We start from the raw sequence: 18,440 nt of genomic DNA on the forward strand, positions 1-18,440 counted from the left end.
ATTCTTTGTTGAATAGAAAGTTCAAAAGAACAGCATTTATTTACACTAGACTATAACTTTTTTTCAATTTAATGCATCTTTTCTGAATAAAAGTATAATTTTTTTTATACAATACTTATTGACCCCAAACTTTTGGAAGGCAGTGTATACAACACAATATTAACAGAGAACAAATATATATTTTATCCAATTGGAATATCATATACATCATTATTTATAAATGTTATCTGTGTGCACAGTGTGTAAGTCACTTTCAGTGTATTATCTGTGTGTCTGTGTAGTCCCCCCTGAAGGTCCTGTTATCGAAGGCTCTCCAGAGATCCTGCTGACGGCAGGAAGCTCATATAACCTCACCTGTGTGTCTCGAGGAGCAAAGCCACTGTCAACGATAGAATGGTACAAAGAAGGGATCATAGTGGAGGGAGCCCATACCAGCACTGTGAGTGAAGACACAAACAAATATGGCACGATGATCAGATACATATGAGAACATACAGTCATCTATCTATCTATCTATCTATCTATCTATCTATCTATCTATCTATCTATCTATCTATCTATCTATCTATCTATCTATCTATCTATCTATCTATCTATCTATCAGGAGGTGTTAGCTGACAGAAAGCGGGTGACCACAAAGAGTTTTCTGGAGATCCAACCAGTGGACACAGACACAGGGCGAAATTTCACCTGTGTGGCCTCAAATCTTGCCGCCCCTCTGGGGAAGAGAGCCACTATCACTCTCAATGTCCATCGTAAGTGTTTGTGCTTGCATACATCTATTTTGCTGTACTAGCATATTGTATATCCACAAAAAGAACCCTGATGACCTCTCACTCTCTCTCCAGATCCTCCTACAGTCATTCTGTCAATAGAGCCTCGATCGGTTCTAGAAGGAGAGCGAGTTACATTTACCTGCCAGGCCACTGCCAACCCTCCTATTATGGGCTATAGGTTAGTGTGTGTAGTGTGGGTGTGTATGCTGATCTCAGTGATGTGCTCTACTTGTTTTATATGTCTGATGGAGTCTGGGCCTAAAATTGACACTCGCCAAGCACCAAATGCTAAAATGTGTGTTGGTGAGTATATAAAGCGGTGTTAATCGCCAGTTGGCCGGTAATATTTTTATGACATCTGGTAATGCAATGTTGTGATAAGATGAAAGTGAACAAACGTGAACGACGCTCTGGACAGTTGAAATATTCAAGCGTAAGAAGACGTGAAAGGAAACTCAGTTCGTTACTCGCTGTGTGGGAAGTTTTCTGTGCGCATATACTGAATTGAACTCTCTTTCACATCTTCTTGCGCTTGAAAATGCGCTTATTGCCGAGTATCCTCGTAAACCTAGTCAGTTATGTCTTAAGTAAACATAAACAGTTGAGAAAGAAAATGCATGTGTATCAGTATATTGGATCCGTGTAGCTCTTAAAGTGACAGCAGCCTAATATATACCTGCTGCAGTCTCATGTCAAGTCAAGTCAAGTTTATTTATATAGCGCTTTTCACAATACAGATTGTATCAAAGCAGCTTCACAGTATTAAATTAGAATAATACATCAGTGCTTGTTTCTAGTGGAAAACGTCCACGTTTGGTAATGCTGATCAATAGTATTGTTGATTGATTAATTAAATTAAATATCCCCAAATATCCCCAACTGAGCAAGCCAAAGGCAACAGTGGCAAGGAACCGAAAAACTCCATCAGGTGACCTAATGGAGAGAAAAAAAAAAAACCTTGGGAAACCCTGCAGTCTGTGTCCTTAATGTTAATCAAACAACAAAAGAAAGAAAAATCACTCACTGCTCTTGACTGAATACATTTTTTTATGTTTAATTTATAAAGTGAATACTATGCAATGCTATTTTACATTTGATTACTTTGTTATTGTGAATTTTCACTGGTATCTATAACTTTGGTGTCATAACTACCTGTTTTTGCAAAAACAGTTTCATGGCTGGTAAAAAATAATGTATATAAATATAATAAGTCATGTGGCAAAAAGTTAAGTTTAGGCCCTGGTTGGAGTGTTATTTTAATTTCAATGAGATACTATAGTTATAATAATGTTTTTTTTTTTAAATATATTTTCAGGTTTAGTTTAATTGTAGTTAATGTTTTAGTAATTTTGTTGTGTGTTTGTTATTTTTATTAGTATATAGGCAATATTTTAATATTTTGTATTCTTTTTAAATATTTTATTTATTTCAAATAATTCAAATGTTTTAATTTTAGTTTTAGTTAACTATAATAACCCTGGTGTGTTGTAGGTGGGCTAAAGGGGGTGTGATTTTGGACGGAGCAAGAGAAAGTGTGTTTGAGACGACAGCAGATCACTCATTCTTCACTGAGCCCGTGTCCTGCCTGGTCTTTAATGCAGTGGGCAGCACTAACGTCAGTATATTGGTGGACGTTCACTGTGAGTATCTGTCTACCACGTCTATTTATGGGTTTATACTAAACTGTATATGTTTGCCAGTGCTTAGCAGTGTAAACTGTGCAAATTATGTTTTTATTTCAGTAAATTTAAATATGATTTAAAACAAAAAATTAAAGGCACTAAGTTGTATTCTTAAATACAAGAAAGTGCTTCTTAAAAGCAGAATTAACTTATTCTGATGCCATTGTGCATCATTTCAATTAGGGGTATTATATTTAAGGACATTTAAGTAACTTTTATTTCATGGTTTTGTTTTTCAGTTCAAGATAAAAAAATTTGTTTGCTAGTGGTCCATACATATATAATTATTGTAACTTTATGGGGGGTTTTTTTCTTCTTTTTTTATTGTTGTAGTTAATATCTTCATTTTCTCTTTTGTAGTTGGTCCAATTTTGGTGGTGGAGCCAAGGCCTGTAACAGTGGACGTCGACTCTGATGTTTCACTCAACTGTAAATGGTCAGGAAATCCTCCACTCACCCTCACATGGACCAAGAAGGGCTCCAGTATGGTTAGTGCACACAGGGTCCTGCAGGGTGCACTCACCTTTTACATTTATTTTTTTTGGCTAATACACTGTCTGTACCATAAGCCATCACTTGTAAATAGGCACAAACAACAAAAGTGTTGTATAGATAATTTTTAACATTGTCTATCTTTCTTTATTCCACTTTTTGTTGTTTAGGTTCTCAGCAATAGTAATCAGTTATTTCTGAAGTCTGTGAGTCAGGCGGATGCAGGACAGTATGTGTGTAAAGCCATCGTCCCCAGAATCGGCGTCGGCGAGACAGAGGTCACTCTTACAGTCAATGGTCAGTAACACACAAAAATACTTCATTGCAAATATTCACATAAGTGAACCTGCAATTCAAAAACATTTCCACAGTTGAAAAGTGTATCATCATCTACTCACATAACGCAAGAGTCCAATGGACTTTGTTTATTATACTAGATAACATAATTTTTAAAACTATGCTTCCACAAGACTGCTAAAATCATGAGATGACTCTCCTGTGTTGTGATGTGATTGGCTGTCCAGGTCCTCCAATCATCTCGAGTGAGCCAGTCCAGTATGCCGTGAGAGGAGAGAAGGGGGAAATAAAGTGCTACATAGCCAGCACCCCTCCACCGGACAAAATCGTGAGTTGAAGGAACAATGCATTATGATATTTTATATCAGGTAAAAGGAGAAACATTATGAATGAAACTTATTTGACACTTGAACAGTTGCTATATCAACATCCTAATGAAGAGAATATGCTTAAATAATGTATAGTTGTCAGTACACTAGTAGACTAGTCGATTGCAAAATTTCCGTTTAAACGGTAATGAAATTAGTTGTTGCGCACATCCCTAGCATACAAACTTACATTTTAAGGTAATCATTCCTCATAGTCACACAGCCTGTTTTATCAAGTTTATTAAAGTGTGAGATTTTAACCTGTGCTAGCACGCAAATCCAACAAACCAGTGATTATCCCTCCACATGCCATAAAGCTGACCGCTGTATTATAGGTTATTACTGACTGTCTAAAGACAGCACGTGTGGCATGCTCTGATTTACAGCAACAATTTCATGCATCCCTCAGACAGTGTGCAAAAATGCATGTGAAATAAAATTATAAAGAAGTTTTCCGTAAATAAGCTTTAAATGAGCTTTAAAGTTGAGGTGGGGCTAATTCTTCCTTTGTTAGGTGTAGGAAATTCTGGTTATGCATCACTAACATAATTTCTCTGGGCTTTCAATGTTGTTTCTTGGCACTAATGGCACAGAAATTACATACAGCAGCTTTAAGTATATATACTGCCCCACTTAATGTGTCTCTTACTGTACTTGTTTTATTCATCCTTCTTTTATCGTCTTTACACTATACTTGATTGAATACTGAGAGAGAAAGAGAGAGCAATAACAAAGGAAGCGTGAAAAATAGAGGTCAAGAAGATATCAACTGAGACATGAAAGATGAGGTGGGCTGACGGGGAGGGGGGAGAAAAAGAGTGACGGCGCTGAACAAAGTCCTGTACCTTTCAGTGTCGATTATCACCGGAAGACGACGCGACATGACAGACAAATGAGTGAGCTTTTAACAATCTCAGCACTTTACTCAACGCTCTGCCTCTTCTCCTCTTTTCCTCTTTCCTCCTCTCTCTCTCCCTCGCTCTCTCGCTCTTTGCCTTCCACCTGTCCTCTAGTCACCCTCCTCCTCTTTTTAATTTCCTTCATCCACCTTTCGAGTCACTCTTTTTCCTTTCTCTATTTTAACATGCTTCGGTGGCACAATAAATACTGCTGTGCCAAATAAGTAAAATAAGCGAAATAAGAATAGTGTAAATGCAGTAAACTTGTAGAATTAGCAAATAAAAAAGGAGCATGGTGTATAAAAAATAATTAAAATAAAGATAAGAATTTTTTTATAGTATTAAAATAATAAACGAATAAAGCAAATATTGACAAATAATACAAGTTAAATATTTTATTTTGCAAATGATAAAATAAATCATAACAGCAAAAACGTAAAGTAAGTAAAGTGAAAATAGGGGGAACAAATTCTAGTATAAAAAAAATAAACAATGAATAACAAATAAAATAAAACAAAAGCTAGCTATTAAAGGGGATAACAATGAAATGAAAAATATATTTGCCCATAATAGTGCTGCTGTGCATAAGTTTAGTGACTTCATTCTGAAGTCATCTACCGCTCTCTCTCTCTCTCTCTCTCTCTCTCTCTCTCTCTCTCTCTCTCTCTCTCTCTCTCTCTCTCTCTCTCTCTCTCACACACTGAACGCTCTCTGGATAATGAGACATGACACACCAGGACTGGCCTTAATGTGAAGACGGTACTTATGAAATAATGAATAATGGAATGAATGAGGAAAGAAGGTGGAGGAGAGGAAAGGCGAGCAGGCCATATGCTTTTGTTCCTCATCTTCTCGTCCTTCCTGTTGCACCCCCCGCTCTCGCTCCCTCTGCTGTCGTTTTGAGAGGGACATTAGCGCTGTGAATATTTGATGGAGTGTTGTTCATTTTGTATGAACTATCTGCTCTTCCACAGTTCAGAGCAAAATAGTAAAAGATCTGAACCCCTGCCTGTGCATGCATGTTTTTTTATGCATTTTTAAAAATTGTATGACATTCTCATGTCACTGTTTACTAATGTGTATATGTGTGTGTGAATGCATGAATGTTTTTCTGCAGGTTTGGGCCTGGAAGGAGAATGTGTGGGAAAAAGAGAGAGGGACGCTGTTGGAGAGGTACACAGTGGAGCAGAGCAGACCTGCATCACAAGGGGGCGCCGTTCTGTCCACGCTCACCATCAATAATGTCATGGAGTCAGACTTCCAGTCCACTTACAACTGCACGGCATGGAACGCCTTTGGACCTGGAACCATGATCATCACCCTAGAGGAGACAGGTCAGAAAAAACACTAAGTGGCAGATGCAGTATAAAGTTATTGACCTGTCTCACTCTCTCTTTCTGTCAGATATAGTGTCTGTAGGTATAATGTCTACCTCTCTTTCTCTCTCTCTCAGATGTAGCATCCATAGGTATAATACCTCTCTCTCTGTCTCTCTCTCTGTCTCTCTCTCTGTCTCTCTCTCTCTCTCTCACACACACACACACACACACACACACACATGCAAAGAGATATATATTGTCTGTTGATATCTTTCTTTCATGTAGTCATGTAGATATAATATCTGTCACTTTCTCAGATATAGTGTCTGTAGGTGTCTTTCTCTCAAATACACAACGGCTGTGCTGTAGATTTAATACCTGTTTCTGTCAGATAAAGTGACTGTAGGTGTCTATCTCTCAGATATAGAGTATAAGGCCTATAGACATATTACCTGTCTCTAAGATATAGTGTCTGTAGGTGTATTTCTTTCAGATATATATGGCCTATAGGCATAATACCCGTCTTTCTCTCTGATATAGTGTCTGTAGGTGTCTTTCTTTCAGATATAGAATCCATAGGTGTCTTTCTTTCAGATATTGTGTCCGTTGGTGTCTTTCTCTCAGTTATAATGCCTATAGATATAATTTACATTTACATTTAATCATTTAGCAGACGCTTTTATCCAAAGCGACTTACAAATGAAGAGAGCAATAGAAGCAATCAAACTAACAATAGGGCAACAATATGCAAATGTCATGACCAGCCTCAGCTAGACCAGCGCAGCACACGTAGCAAGGATTTTTTAAAGTTAAGTGTTAGTATTAATGAGTCAAATGTTGGTGAAAGAGACATATCTTTAGTAGATTCTTGAATATGGCTAAAGACTCAGCAGCTCAGGTTGAGTTAGGCAGGTCATTCCACCAGCTTGGACCAGTCGAGGTGAAGGTCTGTGAAAGTGATTTTGTGCCTCTTTGAGATGGCACCACAAGGCACCGTTCACTTGCAGAACGCAAGTTTCTGGATGGCATTTAGGTCTGAAGTAATGAGTTTAGGTGTAGGGGTGCAGAGCCAGTGGTTGTTCTGTAGGCAAATGTCAGTGCCTTGAATTTGATGCGAGCGGCAATTGGCAATCAGTGCAATTTTATGAGGAGAGGTGTGACGTGTGCTCTCTTCGGCTCGTTAAAGATCACTCTTGCAGCAGCATTCTGGATCAGTTGCAGAGGTTTGACAGTGCATACTAGAAGGCCTGCCAAGAAAGCATTACAATAGTCCAGTCTGGATAGAACAAGCACTTGAACAAGAAGTTGAGTAGCATGCTCCAATAGGAAGGGCCTGATCCTCCTAATGTTGCATAAGGCAAATCTCCAGAACCGGCAGTTCAAGCAATGTAGTCTGTGAAGTTCAATTGATCATCAATCACAACTCTAAGGTTCCTGGCTGTCCTGAATGGAGTTATGGTTGATGAACCTAGATGAATGGAGAAGTTGTGATGGAGTTCTGGGTTGGCCGGGACCACAAGCAGCTCTACCTTTGTAAGGTTGAGTTGGTGGTCCTTCATCCAGCAAGAAATATCTGTCAGGCATGCTGAGATGTGAGCATACCTTCAGATCCTGAGATGGATGGAATGAGAGGTAGAGTTGTGTGTCATCAGCGTAACAGTGATAGGAAAAGCCATGTTTCTGAATGACAGATCCTAGTGATGACATGTAGATGGAGAAGAGAAGTGGTCCAAGCACTGAGCCTTGAGGCATCCCAGTAGTTAGACGTTATAATACCTGTATATCAGTGGTGTAGTCTAGTTTTTTGTAGTGAGTATACTGTAATATTTAGAGTATTTTAATTTTAAAATTTTATTAATTTTACTGTGCAATTTCTTTCTAATTTCTTTGAGTTAGACCAAGATTTTGGTGGGTTGTAGACATTTGAGTTTCTGTGTGTTTTAATAAACTATTATTATTATTATTATTATTATTAGGCCTATTTGAAGTATACTCTACTGTGCAATAGTAATATATTTCTGTTATAATTTCTTCAAGTTATATCGAACTTTTATTTTGACAGGTTGTTTTGAAGACGTTACAGTTTCTATGTGTAGGCTATATGAAACGAATGAATGACGATAGTTTTGTCAAATTAAATGGTGAAATTCTCGTGCAGTGACTCTCATAGCAGCTCTGCGATGAACATGTGTGCACATGTGTATCCTATCCTACATCATGTCTCAATACAGTGCAACGCTGAAAACACCACGAGCGTGAGTCACGCGTGCTTCAGTGTGTGTGTGTGCGTAGTGGAGCACACATTGAGCGCTCATTCCCAGAGACGCGTAGAACAATTGCAGTCTCTTTTAACTTTAATATTCACAGACACTAGTCCATATCATATCCCTACTTTTGATTTATTCATTCAAAAATAGCCAAATTCCGTGATGACGTTCTGCTTAGCAAGCTCCATTTGTGACTGGATTCCGCGATTCGGTGTCGCTTCGCAAACACTGACGGGGTGAATTTATGAATGAAAGTGTGAACGTTCTGACACAAAACGAAGTTGTTACGTATCCTGACGATTTTTTAAGTGGGTATACGGAAATCCTTGGCCTTTTCTAGTGGGTATACGGCGTATACCTGCGTATCACGTAGACTACACCACTGCTGTATATAATAAATAATAATAATAAAATATAATACCTGTCAGATATAGCATCTGTAGATATTATGACTGTTTCTTTCTCATATAACATCTGTAGGTATTTTTCTGTCTCTCTCTCAGAAATAGTGGCAGTAGATATTATATCTGTCTTTGCTTCTCTGTATAGCATCTGTAGGTTATAGAAGTGTCCGTGTTTAATACATGTCTCTCTCTCTCTCTCAGGTATAGTGTCTGTATGTTTTATACCTGTCTCTCTCTCTCAGATATAGTGCCTGTAGGTGTGATAGCAGGTGGATCTGTTGGATCTTCCATTTTGCTTCTGCTCCTCCTGTTTGCTCTGATATTCTATCTGTATCGACAACGCAAAGGCAGTGAGTACACTGTGTATATGTATGTTGCTCTGTGTGTGTGCATCTGTGTTTCACGTTCATTTATTTGTGATGAAGTTGTCCAATTTATCATTGGGCTTCAGATTCCAAGAAAATAAATCTACTCGTGCATTAAAAGGCAGTGCTCTGGAAATCAAATTAGTGGATGATGCTTGATTGTAGTTTGGAGCCCCCGTGTGGCTAGAAGACAGAAAAGAAAAAAGCCTGTGAAAAACATGTCTGGGTCATATTTCACTCTGAAATCAAGAGGAAAATATGATAAATTATATTTATTTATTATTTTCAAAAATAAGTCTATTTTTAGGACCATACATTTTTTTTATTGAGGCATTTTCTTTGCATTATAAATTATTGTCATGACAATTAAATAATGCACACACTTTCCCTCACCAGTTGTGTGAAATGAAAAAGTTATATATTTGAATTGGGAAGTATTTATATTCATATGCATTTATGTTTACGAACATAGTTTATAAACTTCTTTGTCAAACAAACTTTTAAGTTTACAATTCTCATTGATGACGATTCTCGGTTTTTGGACAAAATAATTTATTTGTTTAAAATCAGCATAGATTAAACTATGCTGATTTTAAACAAATAAATTATTTTGTCCAAAAACGAGAATCGTCATCAATGAGAATTGCAAACTTAAAAGTCAAACATCTAGATACATTTCAGTATTGACCATTTGACAAAAGTGAACATTTTTAACAGGCTTTAATAGATTCACCAATTACTTAAAAATGTTTTATGTATTTTGTTTTTTAATTGAAACTTTTACATCAGCTATTATCAAATACAAAATATCTTTTTTAATGAGACGTGATAAAGATTTATGTGCCCTACCTTTTATAGAACAGACTGCTAACACAAAGGTTGTAGGTTCAGTCTGAGGTAACAATAAAATGACTGAGACATTGATAAAACATGATGTGAGGCATTGTGTCAGAGATCTGTTATGTTTCCAGGTCGTCGTGGAGTCACGCTGAAGCCAGACATTAAGGTGGAAACGGTCAACAAGGAGACGCACAGTCTTGAGGAAGAGGCCGCCAGCGCTTCCACAGCCACTCGAATGGTAAAGGCTATGTATTCTGTGAGTATCTATAGCATAAACTAGACTGTCAGGCTGTCTAATTTAACATCGTTTAGACTAAGTCTAAGTCTAGACTAAGACTATTTTGTTACTATAAAATATAATAAAATAAAGACTTCTAAAATGTTTCTAAAAAAGAAAAGAAATTGAGGGCGGTTTGGTTAGTTCACATCGATGTTGCAAACGTGGCATTGTTATGTTTTATCCTAACAATAGAGAAGCATGACGAGACATTTTGTCAGGAACTTGGTTTCTGCCACATTGTGCTGGTTACAGTTAAATCTCATTGGCCGAAAATCCTGCTTCACGTACACAACTGTTCAAAAGTTTGGGGTTGGTAGTATTTTTAATTAAATTTAATTGGTAGTAGTGATATTGTGACCTTTTTTTTACAATTTAAAATAACCGTTTTCTATTTGAATATATTTTTTGAATGTAATTTATTCCAGCGATGGCAAAGCTGAATGTTCAGCATCATTACTCCAGTCTTCAGTGTCACATGATCCTCCAGAAATCATTCTAATATGCTGACTCAAAATGTATTATTAATATCAATGTTGAAAATGGTTGTGCTGCTTAATATTTTTCTGGAAAGTGATACATTTAGTCAGGATCCTTTGATTAATACACTGTAAAAAATGATTTTTTGGTGAAGTAAATACTACTGGAAAAAAAACAATGTAATTTACATGAAAAAGTTAGTTCAGGCAAGAATTAAAAAAACTAGTAAATTCCATATCAGTACTTAATTCAAGCGGGTAGAAATGAAAGCGTAAATATCAACTCAATAAAATTAAGTAAAAATTACTCAACTTTTCTGATACTGGGGTTCCCATCATGCACTGGACCTTGAATAATTAATGAGGTTAATTTTTCACTGGTTTCCAGCTGTATTTACACTGTTTTATCATTGCTTTTGTTGTCAGGATTAGTAACTTGCCATTTTGTGACATTTCGAGTAAATATTCTGCTCAAAATGACACATTCAAACACAAAAATGATCCATCAAATGTTACCGTCATTGTGTATTGTCTACCAAGTATTGAGGTCTTTGCATTCACATGATGCTTAACATCTGACATGATGTAGTATAAATTACTTAGATAATCTAAGTAAAGCACATACTATATATGACTGGTATAATTCAATATTATTGTTTGAGTCAAATATAATGCAAAGGAAATTTCAACTAAATCGATATTAATCAATCTTTAACTAGCCAAGTTAAAATTACTTATTTTCTTTGTTACTTTGTCACTTAACTAGGTTAAGTAAAGTTTACTTAATTCCATATTCCAAGTAAATTTAACGTAAAGATTTCTAATTAAAGCTACTGATAAATATGTTTAGGTTTTTACTTGGCAAATCTTTGTAAATTTACTAGCATTTTCTGAGTGGAAAAAGTTGCCTAGCTTTTTTCAAGTAAATCCTACTCCAAATTTTTTTCAGTGTAGAAAGTTCAAAAGAACAGCATTTATTTGAAATAGAAATCTTTTGTAACATTAATTAAATTGATCAATTTAATGCATTTTTGCTGAATGAAAAAAAATCGTACTGACCTCAAACTTTTGAATGGTAGCAGCATATGAAATATCAAATATGTTGCAACTTTTTTCAGATGACCTTTCAGTCTGACTGAAATCCAACTATTAAAGAGCATATAAATGTACTGGTGAGTTTAGGAGGCGCTATAGGAAGAATCTCTATAGAGTAACGACAGCCTCTTTTAGAGCTTTGTAAAGTGTCAGGTCTATTGGGCCATTTCTGCTTAATTTTATCCACAACTGTAAAAGAGAAAATGACTGAAGGTGAAAGACTTTCTTGCCATCACAAACTAAAGAACATCTGTTCTTCACCAACTCTGATAAAGCTGATATCCTGTTTTCCTCCCTCTCTCTCTCCTTCTCTTCCTCCCTCTCTCCGTGTGTGTGTTTTGTCGTTTGATGGTTTAGTTTCTTCCCTCTGTCTCCCTCTCTCCCTCCACCCAGCCCTTCAAAGATGACATGGACCTGAAGCAAGACCTCCAGAGCGACACGCAGGAACCCAAGGTGGAGGAGTATGAGCCCAAGGTAAGAAACAGAGCAGGTGCATATGGACATGAATGCTACACTTAAAGGTGAAGTGTGCAATATTTTTTTAATTCCAGTTTATTGTGCCAGTTTAATATGCAAAGACAATGTGAAGTAGGTTGATTGGCGCTATCAAAGCTCTCAAATTTCACTGTTTAAGCAGCCCAACACAGCAATATTGGCTCAACCAATACTGTGAGATTAGGGCGGGGCTATCTTTTCTCCTGACCAATAGCAAATGAGGTGAGTTTTCTTGAAAGGTGTCGTTATTTTTCCAATGCCATTTACTGATGCTAGTGGTGCAGAAATAACACACTTTACCTTTAATGTTAAACACACACAGAGGGAGTATTTTAGCTTCTGTCCAACATTTTTTACCAGACAAGAAACTATTTTTGTATTATATTCCAATGGATGCACTACTGCTCAAAGGTTTGGTGTTAATACGATTTTTTTAGTAATGGTAGTGTCTAGATATATAGAGGTTTCCACACACCTATAAAGTGTATATAAACCAGACGCATACCCTAATTAGTGCATCACAGTGAAATATTATGTTTGTCATTTCAGGATCCCACTAATGGCTATTACAATGTTCGAGCTACTACAACACATGATGAGGTCCGTTCCTCTACCCGTTCCCTGCTGTACCAGGAATTCCGGCCACCGAATCCCGCTTCAGTTTCGGCAGCAGCCGCCGGCCCAGTGGCCAACATTCACCCCGCGCCCCCGGGCCGCTACGAGCCCCGCCCTACTTCCCGAATGGCTCACAACACATACGCCCATTTTAACACCATTGCCAGGGCGTCACAAATCCAAGCCCCGCCCAACCCAGTCTCCAAAACTACAGACTATTCTGGAGACCGTGGCCTGCTGGAATCAACCAATCCGTTGGCTTTTGACAGCTACGCTTATTCAACGACACCTCAATACAGGTTAGGCTTTGCTCCGCCTTTGGAGGCAGGACCAGCCTATGAAATGTATCCTACAGGACAGGGGGCGGGGACGAGCCAAGACACTAATGTGGGAAAATACCCCAGCTCCGCCCAATTTCCATATTCAACCCCGCCCACAGAATACTCTCAGAGACACACGCAAAGAATGCAGACTCATGTGTGAAACAAACACGCTTTTCCCCACAAAAAAAGCACTTCCTTTGACGCAAATACATGGTACACACTCTCATTTTTACACAGTCTTACAGTCCAAAACTCTCTCTCCAAGATAACTATATGCAAACACACACACACTGCGTTTTCGACCTTTACAACATGATTGAGAAAAAAGTGCCAAATTACTAAATGACTGCAGCATAAGAGGAAACCACAAGAGGTCACAGTATTGAGCGGAGAGAAAGCATGTCAACTGTATCATCTTTCCCTCTTTTTTCCAAAATTTCTTTGAAGAGGGGTTGATGCGGCAAAACCAATCCTCTGAAATCTCAACTGATGTCCGTACCATAACGAGACACTGCAAAGCAGCCATTGGACATTTTTTCCATGTGAATCAGTATTGGCTGTTTTTTTTTTTTTTATAATAGCCAATAAAAGGCTGGAGGGCCCCAGAAGCCATCAGCTATTGGGTGTAAAGCCCAGTGAAAGCCTGATCGCTATGCATTGTAGTTGACAATGGACTCGTTTAGATCTGTCCCATCACTCAACCTAATAAAATATGATGTTTAATAAATTATGGGAGTTGTGGATATGCTCACACTGATTGTAAAATCTGCAATGTGATATCGCAGAACAAGTCACTCAGTTGAAGAATACCGCAGGAGTCATCAATCGCTTTTGTAATAATAACTCACCACTGCTCACACTGCCCGAGCTCCTCGTAGGAATAGCTGTCCGCTGCCAGTTTGAACTCTTCTGATAGGACGGAGACGCGAGTATCTGGGTAAACGCCACCAGTGCTTTTAACTCTGAAAGCTCGAGTTTATGTAACATTTTAGGATTTTTTAAACAAATGGATGCTACTCACAGAGTGTCAAAGTGAGCTTACAGACTCTTCTCTGAACACACGCTCTGCCTCCTTCCAAGAAAACCTCACGAGTATTTGAAGCTTTGTGTTTCTATGTGTGAGAGAGTGTGTTTGCTCGTGTGATGTGAAGGAAAAAACTGAATGTGATGAATCTCTTTCTCTGAAGTGTCCGTGTATTTGTCCTTCACACTTTCAAAGTAGAGTAGAGTGCTTTTTCATATTTGTATCTGAACTAAATTGCATTTGAAAGCGCTTTTATAGTATTTTTCTAAGATGGTGGCAAGGGGTCAGAGATTGAATGGCTTTTGGTATAAGCAATGTAAAGGAGAAAATTGTTTTTTTTTTTAAACAAAACGTTTATGATCATGATTTGTACATTTGTCTAAATTCTGGAAAGGGATATTGAATCAGATCATTAGAGCAAAGTTTAAAATATTATTAAAATTGAAGAAATTTTGTCATTCAAATCCTGAGTTTCTGTAAAATCTTTTTTTATGCAAAATAAAGGGCTTTTATTATGTAAGCTCAAAAACCATGGCAACTTTTGCTCTGCAGAAAGGCTCAGTTTGAGCAGAATATGTTTAAATCTGGCTTGATTTAGGCTAAATTTACAAGACTTGACTCTTGGTCTATATTAAACATTTTTGAACGTTCAAAATATGCAATGATCAATACAGTTCAGTCCAACCAATTAGAAACTCTAATCAGTTTTGTCAGAAATAAAGTATACATTTTACAGTGAGCTGGTCTGTTTAAGTTTGCAGGTGCACAGTTATGAAATGGGTTTACATTAACCATGTTAGGTCTCTTGGTAATTTTGAGGCTTATTTGGCACCTTTATGTACGAGGAGAAGATGAATTTGATGATCAAATTCACATAGCGATGGAAAGGGAATGAATGTGCAATACTGTGTTTAAAGTGTATGAATATGAGAGCATGTTTCAGTGTGATTCTTGAGATCCATTTCCTCATGCTCCTGTTACAAAAAACTGTACTTCATATTGTTTATTATTAACTCTATTTTTCATTTATACGTTTTATTCATCTTTTGAAAATGTAAAAAACAATAATTGTATAATTGTTTTTTTTAATTGTATGTGGTTATTTTTCCACAGTAATATCAAATAAAAACATTTTGTAGTAACTCATGTCATACAGTAACAGCATCATACATGCTAAAACAAGTGTATTACATCAACAGGCATAAATACAGTGGGGACAAAAAATGGAGATTGGGCCAAAAAAAAAAAAAGGAGATTACGATGTCATTTAAATCTGGATATACAGTAAAAAATTTGGAAAACAGAAACTTATAACATGTACATCTATAAAAGTGTACAGTATAATAACAGCGGAGCTGCTCTTCGCGCCTCAAACTCTCTCTCTCTCAGCATTACTGTGGTGAAGGTCATCTGGGTCTAGACTCCAGATCATCTACTAGATAAGGTTCACTCTCCTTCAGCAGTTTGTAGAATTCTGCTTTTACAGAAGCTCCTCCAGAGTCGAGAGCATCCCACAAGAGTCTCATTTTCTCCACTGGTTCTGCAGCTTTAATCTTTTTCCACATTTCACCAGTAATCATCTTTTTGCTATTCAAACTGTCAGCAATCGGCATCACTGATGAAACTCTCTTAATGAGTTTATCTTTGTGTGTGTCCACAAATTCAGCTTCTGATTGAAACAAAAGATGATTTAAGTTAGTCTTCAGAAGAGTGTACAATATGTGTGAGACTAATACAGGAATAAACATGTAATTGAAATTTTCAGTATAAAAATCAGACCTGGGATCCTTCTGTGTTCAGGAGGTTCTACACCTTTACTTGGTTCTTTTGATAAAAAAAAATATATATATATATTTTTTTAGATCACTTAGATCAAGACATAGATCACAATCTTTTGAGGTCCATTCCTTGCAGGGAATGAACTACTATCCTTCTGAGGACCAGCCTTAAAGGGATAGCTCACCCAAAAATGATTTACACACCCTCATGTCGTTCTGAACCTGTAAGACTTTCGATATTCTTGCTGAAATCTGACAGATTTCTGTCCCTCCATAGACAGCAACACAACAACCACTGAGGATATGTCGGACTGTCATCACAAACTAGATCAGATTGCAATTTTTCAAAGATCAGTTCTCATCAGCAGCATTGTAATGTAACATTTTAAACACTGGTTCTGTGTTCTCGTTTTTAACTTAATTCGCCATTTACCAATGGTCTTGTATAATTATTAATTAAGTACTATTATGGTTTTTAAGATGGAATTTCAATTTTGTTGAGCACACCCCAAACGTATTCTCATGAAGGGGAGATGACTGGGTGGGTGAGAGCAGACAATTTCAAAAATCCAAAAATAAGGACCAAACCAATTTTAATGCTTCAAAAAGTTCGGGAAAAAAAAAAACGCAATTTTAAAACTAATCCATATGAATTGAGCGGTTTAGTCAAAATTTTCTAATGAGACACAATTGGTTTATATGATGAACATTTAATTTAGGGTAAAATATCTTCATTTGTGTTCTGAAGAGGAAAATAAAAAAATAATAATTCTGCTTCACGAAAAATAAAGCGCAGATGATGAACGAGTGACAAGGGAGCGCAAAAAAATTAACGACAGTACACAATAGTAATTACAAAGAATTTGTTGTTAGTTGCCAACAGCACAGCAGCTCCAGACACAATGACACTCAAACAGTGTAACTCACGTGTGGAGCCGAATCAAAGCAACCTCCGTGTCTGTTTTCCGGCCTTTTCTGCTTAGCTCTCTCCAGCGCTGGAAAGCTTTTTTAATATTAACGCGGGTCCTAAAGTTCTTGCCCAGTCATAACCCTTCCTTTCATTATTTTCTTCTGAGCTTTTCTCTTTTATATTGTGTCAAATCTCTATTTCTGCAGTCTTTCTTCAACTCTCCCTCCTGCTCATTTTCTCTCCTCAACTCCTCACTCCCTAATGCTGATTGGCTACACATGTTTGTTTTTATTTGTTCATGTGTCAGTCCAACTAACTTTCAAACAGCGTTTTTCAAATACCGCTTACCCCACTTTAAGCTTTATCTACTAGGCCACAAAACACAAAGATGAGCAAAGTCTATTGTTCGGACTGTTCATGCAAATGAACCTGTTAAAACTATTCACCAACAGTTCTTCAAAATAGAAATGGTTATTCTAGTTTTAATAGTTGTATTTATTTTAAATGTATCTGTTCAAGTTTAATGCTGTCACTCCTAATTATACTTGCATTTTTTTCACATGATAAATGCTGCTGATTACAAAATAAACTATACATTTAGAGATATATTTGCTCCCTTAAAAAGCTCAAGGACATACTGTAGAAATGACATTTCTCACAGAGGAGTATCTATCGATCAACTTAAAATCTCTCCCAAACTTTATCAAATCACTTACTCCTACACAAGCTTTTAACAACAGAATTGCATACTGTACCTGTAAGAAAGATTCGCCGTCTGTTCCAAACTTCCTTCCCACCTTCTAAAATACCCAGTCTAACCTCCTTAATGCTGACATCCAGAAAAACTTCAAATGTGGGATGATAGTTTGGGCCAAAATTACACTCAAATATTTCAGTCTGAAAACAAGAACACCAATATGAAGACAACATTATAAGGTGGTTAGTTCTGACTCTCACTTCTGTTATTTAAAGGCCTTAAAATAAAATTGTCAAAAGGTGTTTGTTTTGCATTTAATATTAATGGTCCAAGTTGCTAGAGTTTAATAATCCACAGGATAATGAACTAGATGGAATAATTGCTTATTCTGATCATTATAATTAACTTTTTATTAAATATTGATGCAAGGCTATCTTTAAAGGAGAGAAGGTAAAAAGTTGATCCAAAATTATGAAAAACTGTGGTGACCAATCGCAGCACCATATATATACATATTTCCCTTATTTATATAATGAAATTCGATTTAACTTAAAATATTGATTAAAAAGTAATTGGACATGTTATACATCAACTACCCCAAAACCTTATTACACGCTGAAATTCAGTTGGAATTCAAATGTTATTCAATAAATATTGTTACCATTGGTTGCACTTCACATTCCTCTGGCTGACAACACAGACTGTATTTTTGGTAAGGAATGAGGTGACATTTTGAACTTGTCTCAATGTATTTTTTATCACAGTGCCTGCTCTGGACCTTGAGGAAAGGGGGCGGGGAGAGAGACAAAACACAAAAAGGGGTGAATTTACTTTAAACATTTCTGCTACTTTTACACAATATTTTCAGTACAAACATGCATCATATATAAATCACCAAATGCACTCTAGTTCTACCAGGAACTAACTAAATATATACAATGAATTGACATCACCACAGAAAGCAATAATAATAATAATGTCAATATTCAAAAGCAGTAATTATGCATATACACAAATATGTTCAATGTGTGTTTTATT

The 18,440-nt window shown here is 36.8% G+C and overlaps 2 protein-coding genes across 5 annotated transcripts in view; one reads left to right on the forward strand and one right to left on the reverse strand.

Annotated features, from left to right (window-relative positions):
- kirrel1b (kirre like nephrin family adhesion molecule 1b) overlaps window positions 1–14,770 on the forward strand; it is a 40,067-nt gene extending 25,297 nt beyond the window's left edge. The window contains exons 4-15 of one of the 4 annotated variants that reach the window (XM_084118651.1): window positions 282–439; window positions 605–755; window positions 849–954; window positions 2,268–2,416; window positions 2,819–2,946; window positions 3,121–3,247; window positions 3,475–3,575; window positions 5,632–5,848; window positions 8,747–8,854; window positions 9,841–9,965; window positions 11,954–12,034; window positions 12,605–14,770. In XM_084118651.1, coding sequence (XP_083974777.1) covers window positions 282–439; window positions 605–755; window positions 849–954; window positions 2,268–2,416; window positions 2,819–2,946; window positions 3,121–3,247; window positions 3,475–3,575; window positions 5,632–5,848; window positions 8,747–8,854; window positions 9,841–9,965; window positions 11,954–12,034; window positions 12,605–13,153 — 2,000 coding nt within the window. In that variant the 3' untranslated portion in view covers window positions 13,154–14,770. Of the gene's footprint in view, window positions 1–281; window positions 440–604; window positions 756–848; window positions 955–2,267; window positions 2,417–2,818; window positions 2,947–3,120; window positions 3,248–3,474; window positions 3,576–5,631; window positions 5,849–8,746; window positions 8,855–9,840; window positions 9,966–11,917; window positions 12,035–12,604 lie in introns of all 4 variants that reach the window. The other 3 variants (XM_084118649.1, XM_084118650.1, XM_084118652.1) reach the window with 3 other exon arrangements.
- LOC311086010 (uncharacterized protein) overlaps window positions 13,219–18,440 on the reverse strand; it is a 75,958-nt gene continuing 70,736 nt past the window's right edge. Inside the window, exons 35-38 of the mRNA XM_084118635.1 lie at window positions 18,064–18,180; window positions 17,461–17,602; window positions 15,797–15,841; window positions 13,219–15,686 (exon numbers count right to left, since the gene is read on the reverse strand). Of these exons, the coding sequence (XP_083974761.1) occupies window positions 15,424–15,686; window positions 15,797–15,841; window positions 17,461–17,602; window positions 18,064–18,180 (567 nt within the window). The 3' untranslated portion in view covers window positions 13,219–15,423. The remainder of the gene's footprint in view (window positions 15,687–15,796; window positions 15,842–17,460; window positions 17,603–18,063; window positions 18,181–18,440) is intronic.

This window comes from Abramis brama (genome assembly GCF_963993115.1).
Source record: "Abramis brama genome assembly, chromosome: 7".
NCBI lineage: Eukaryota > Metazoa > Chordata > Actinopteri > Cypriniformes > Leuciscidae > Abramis > Abramis brama.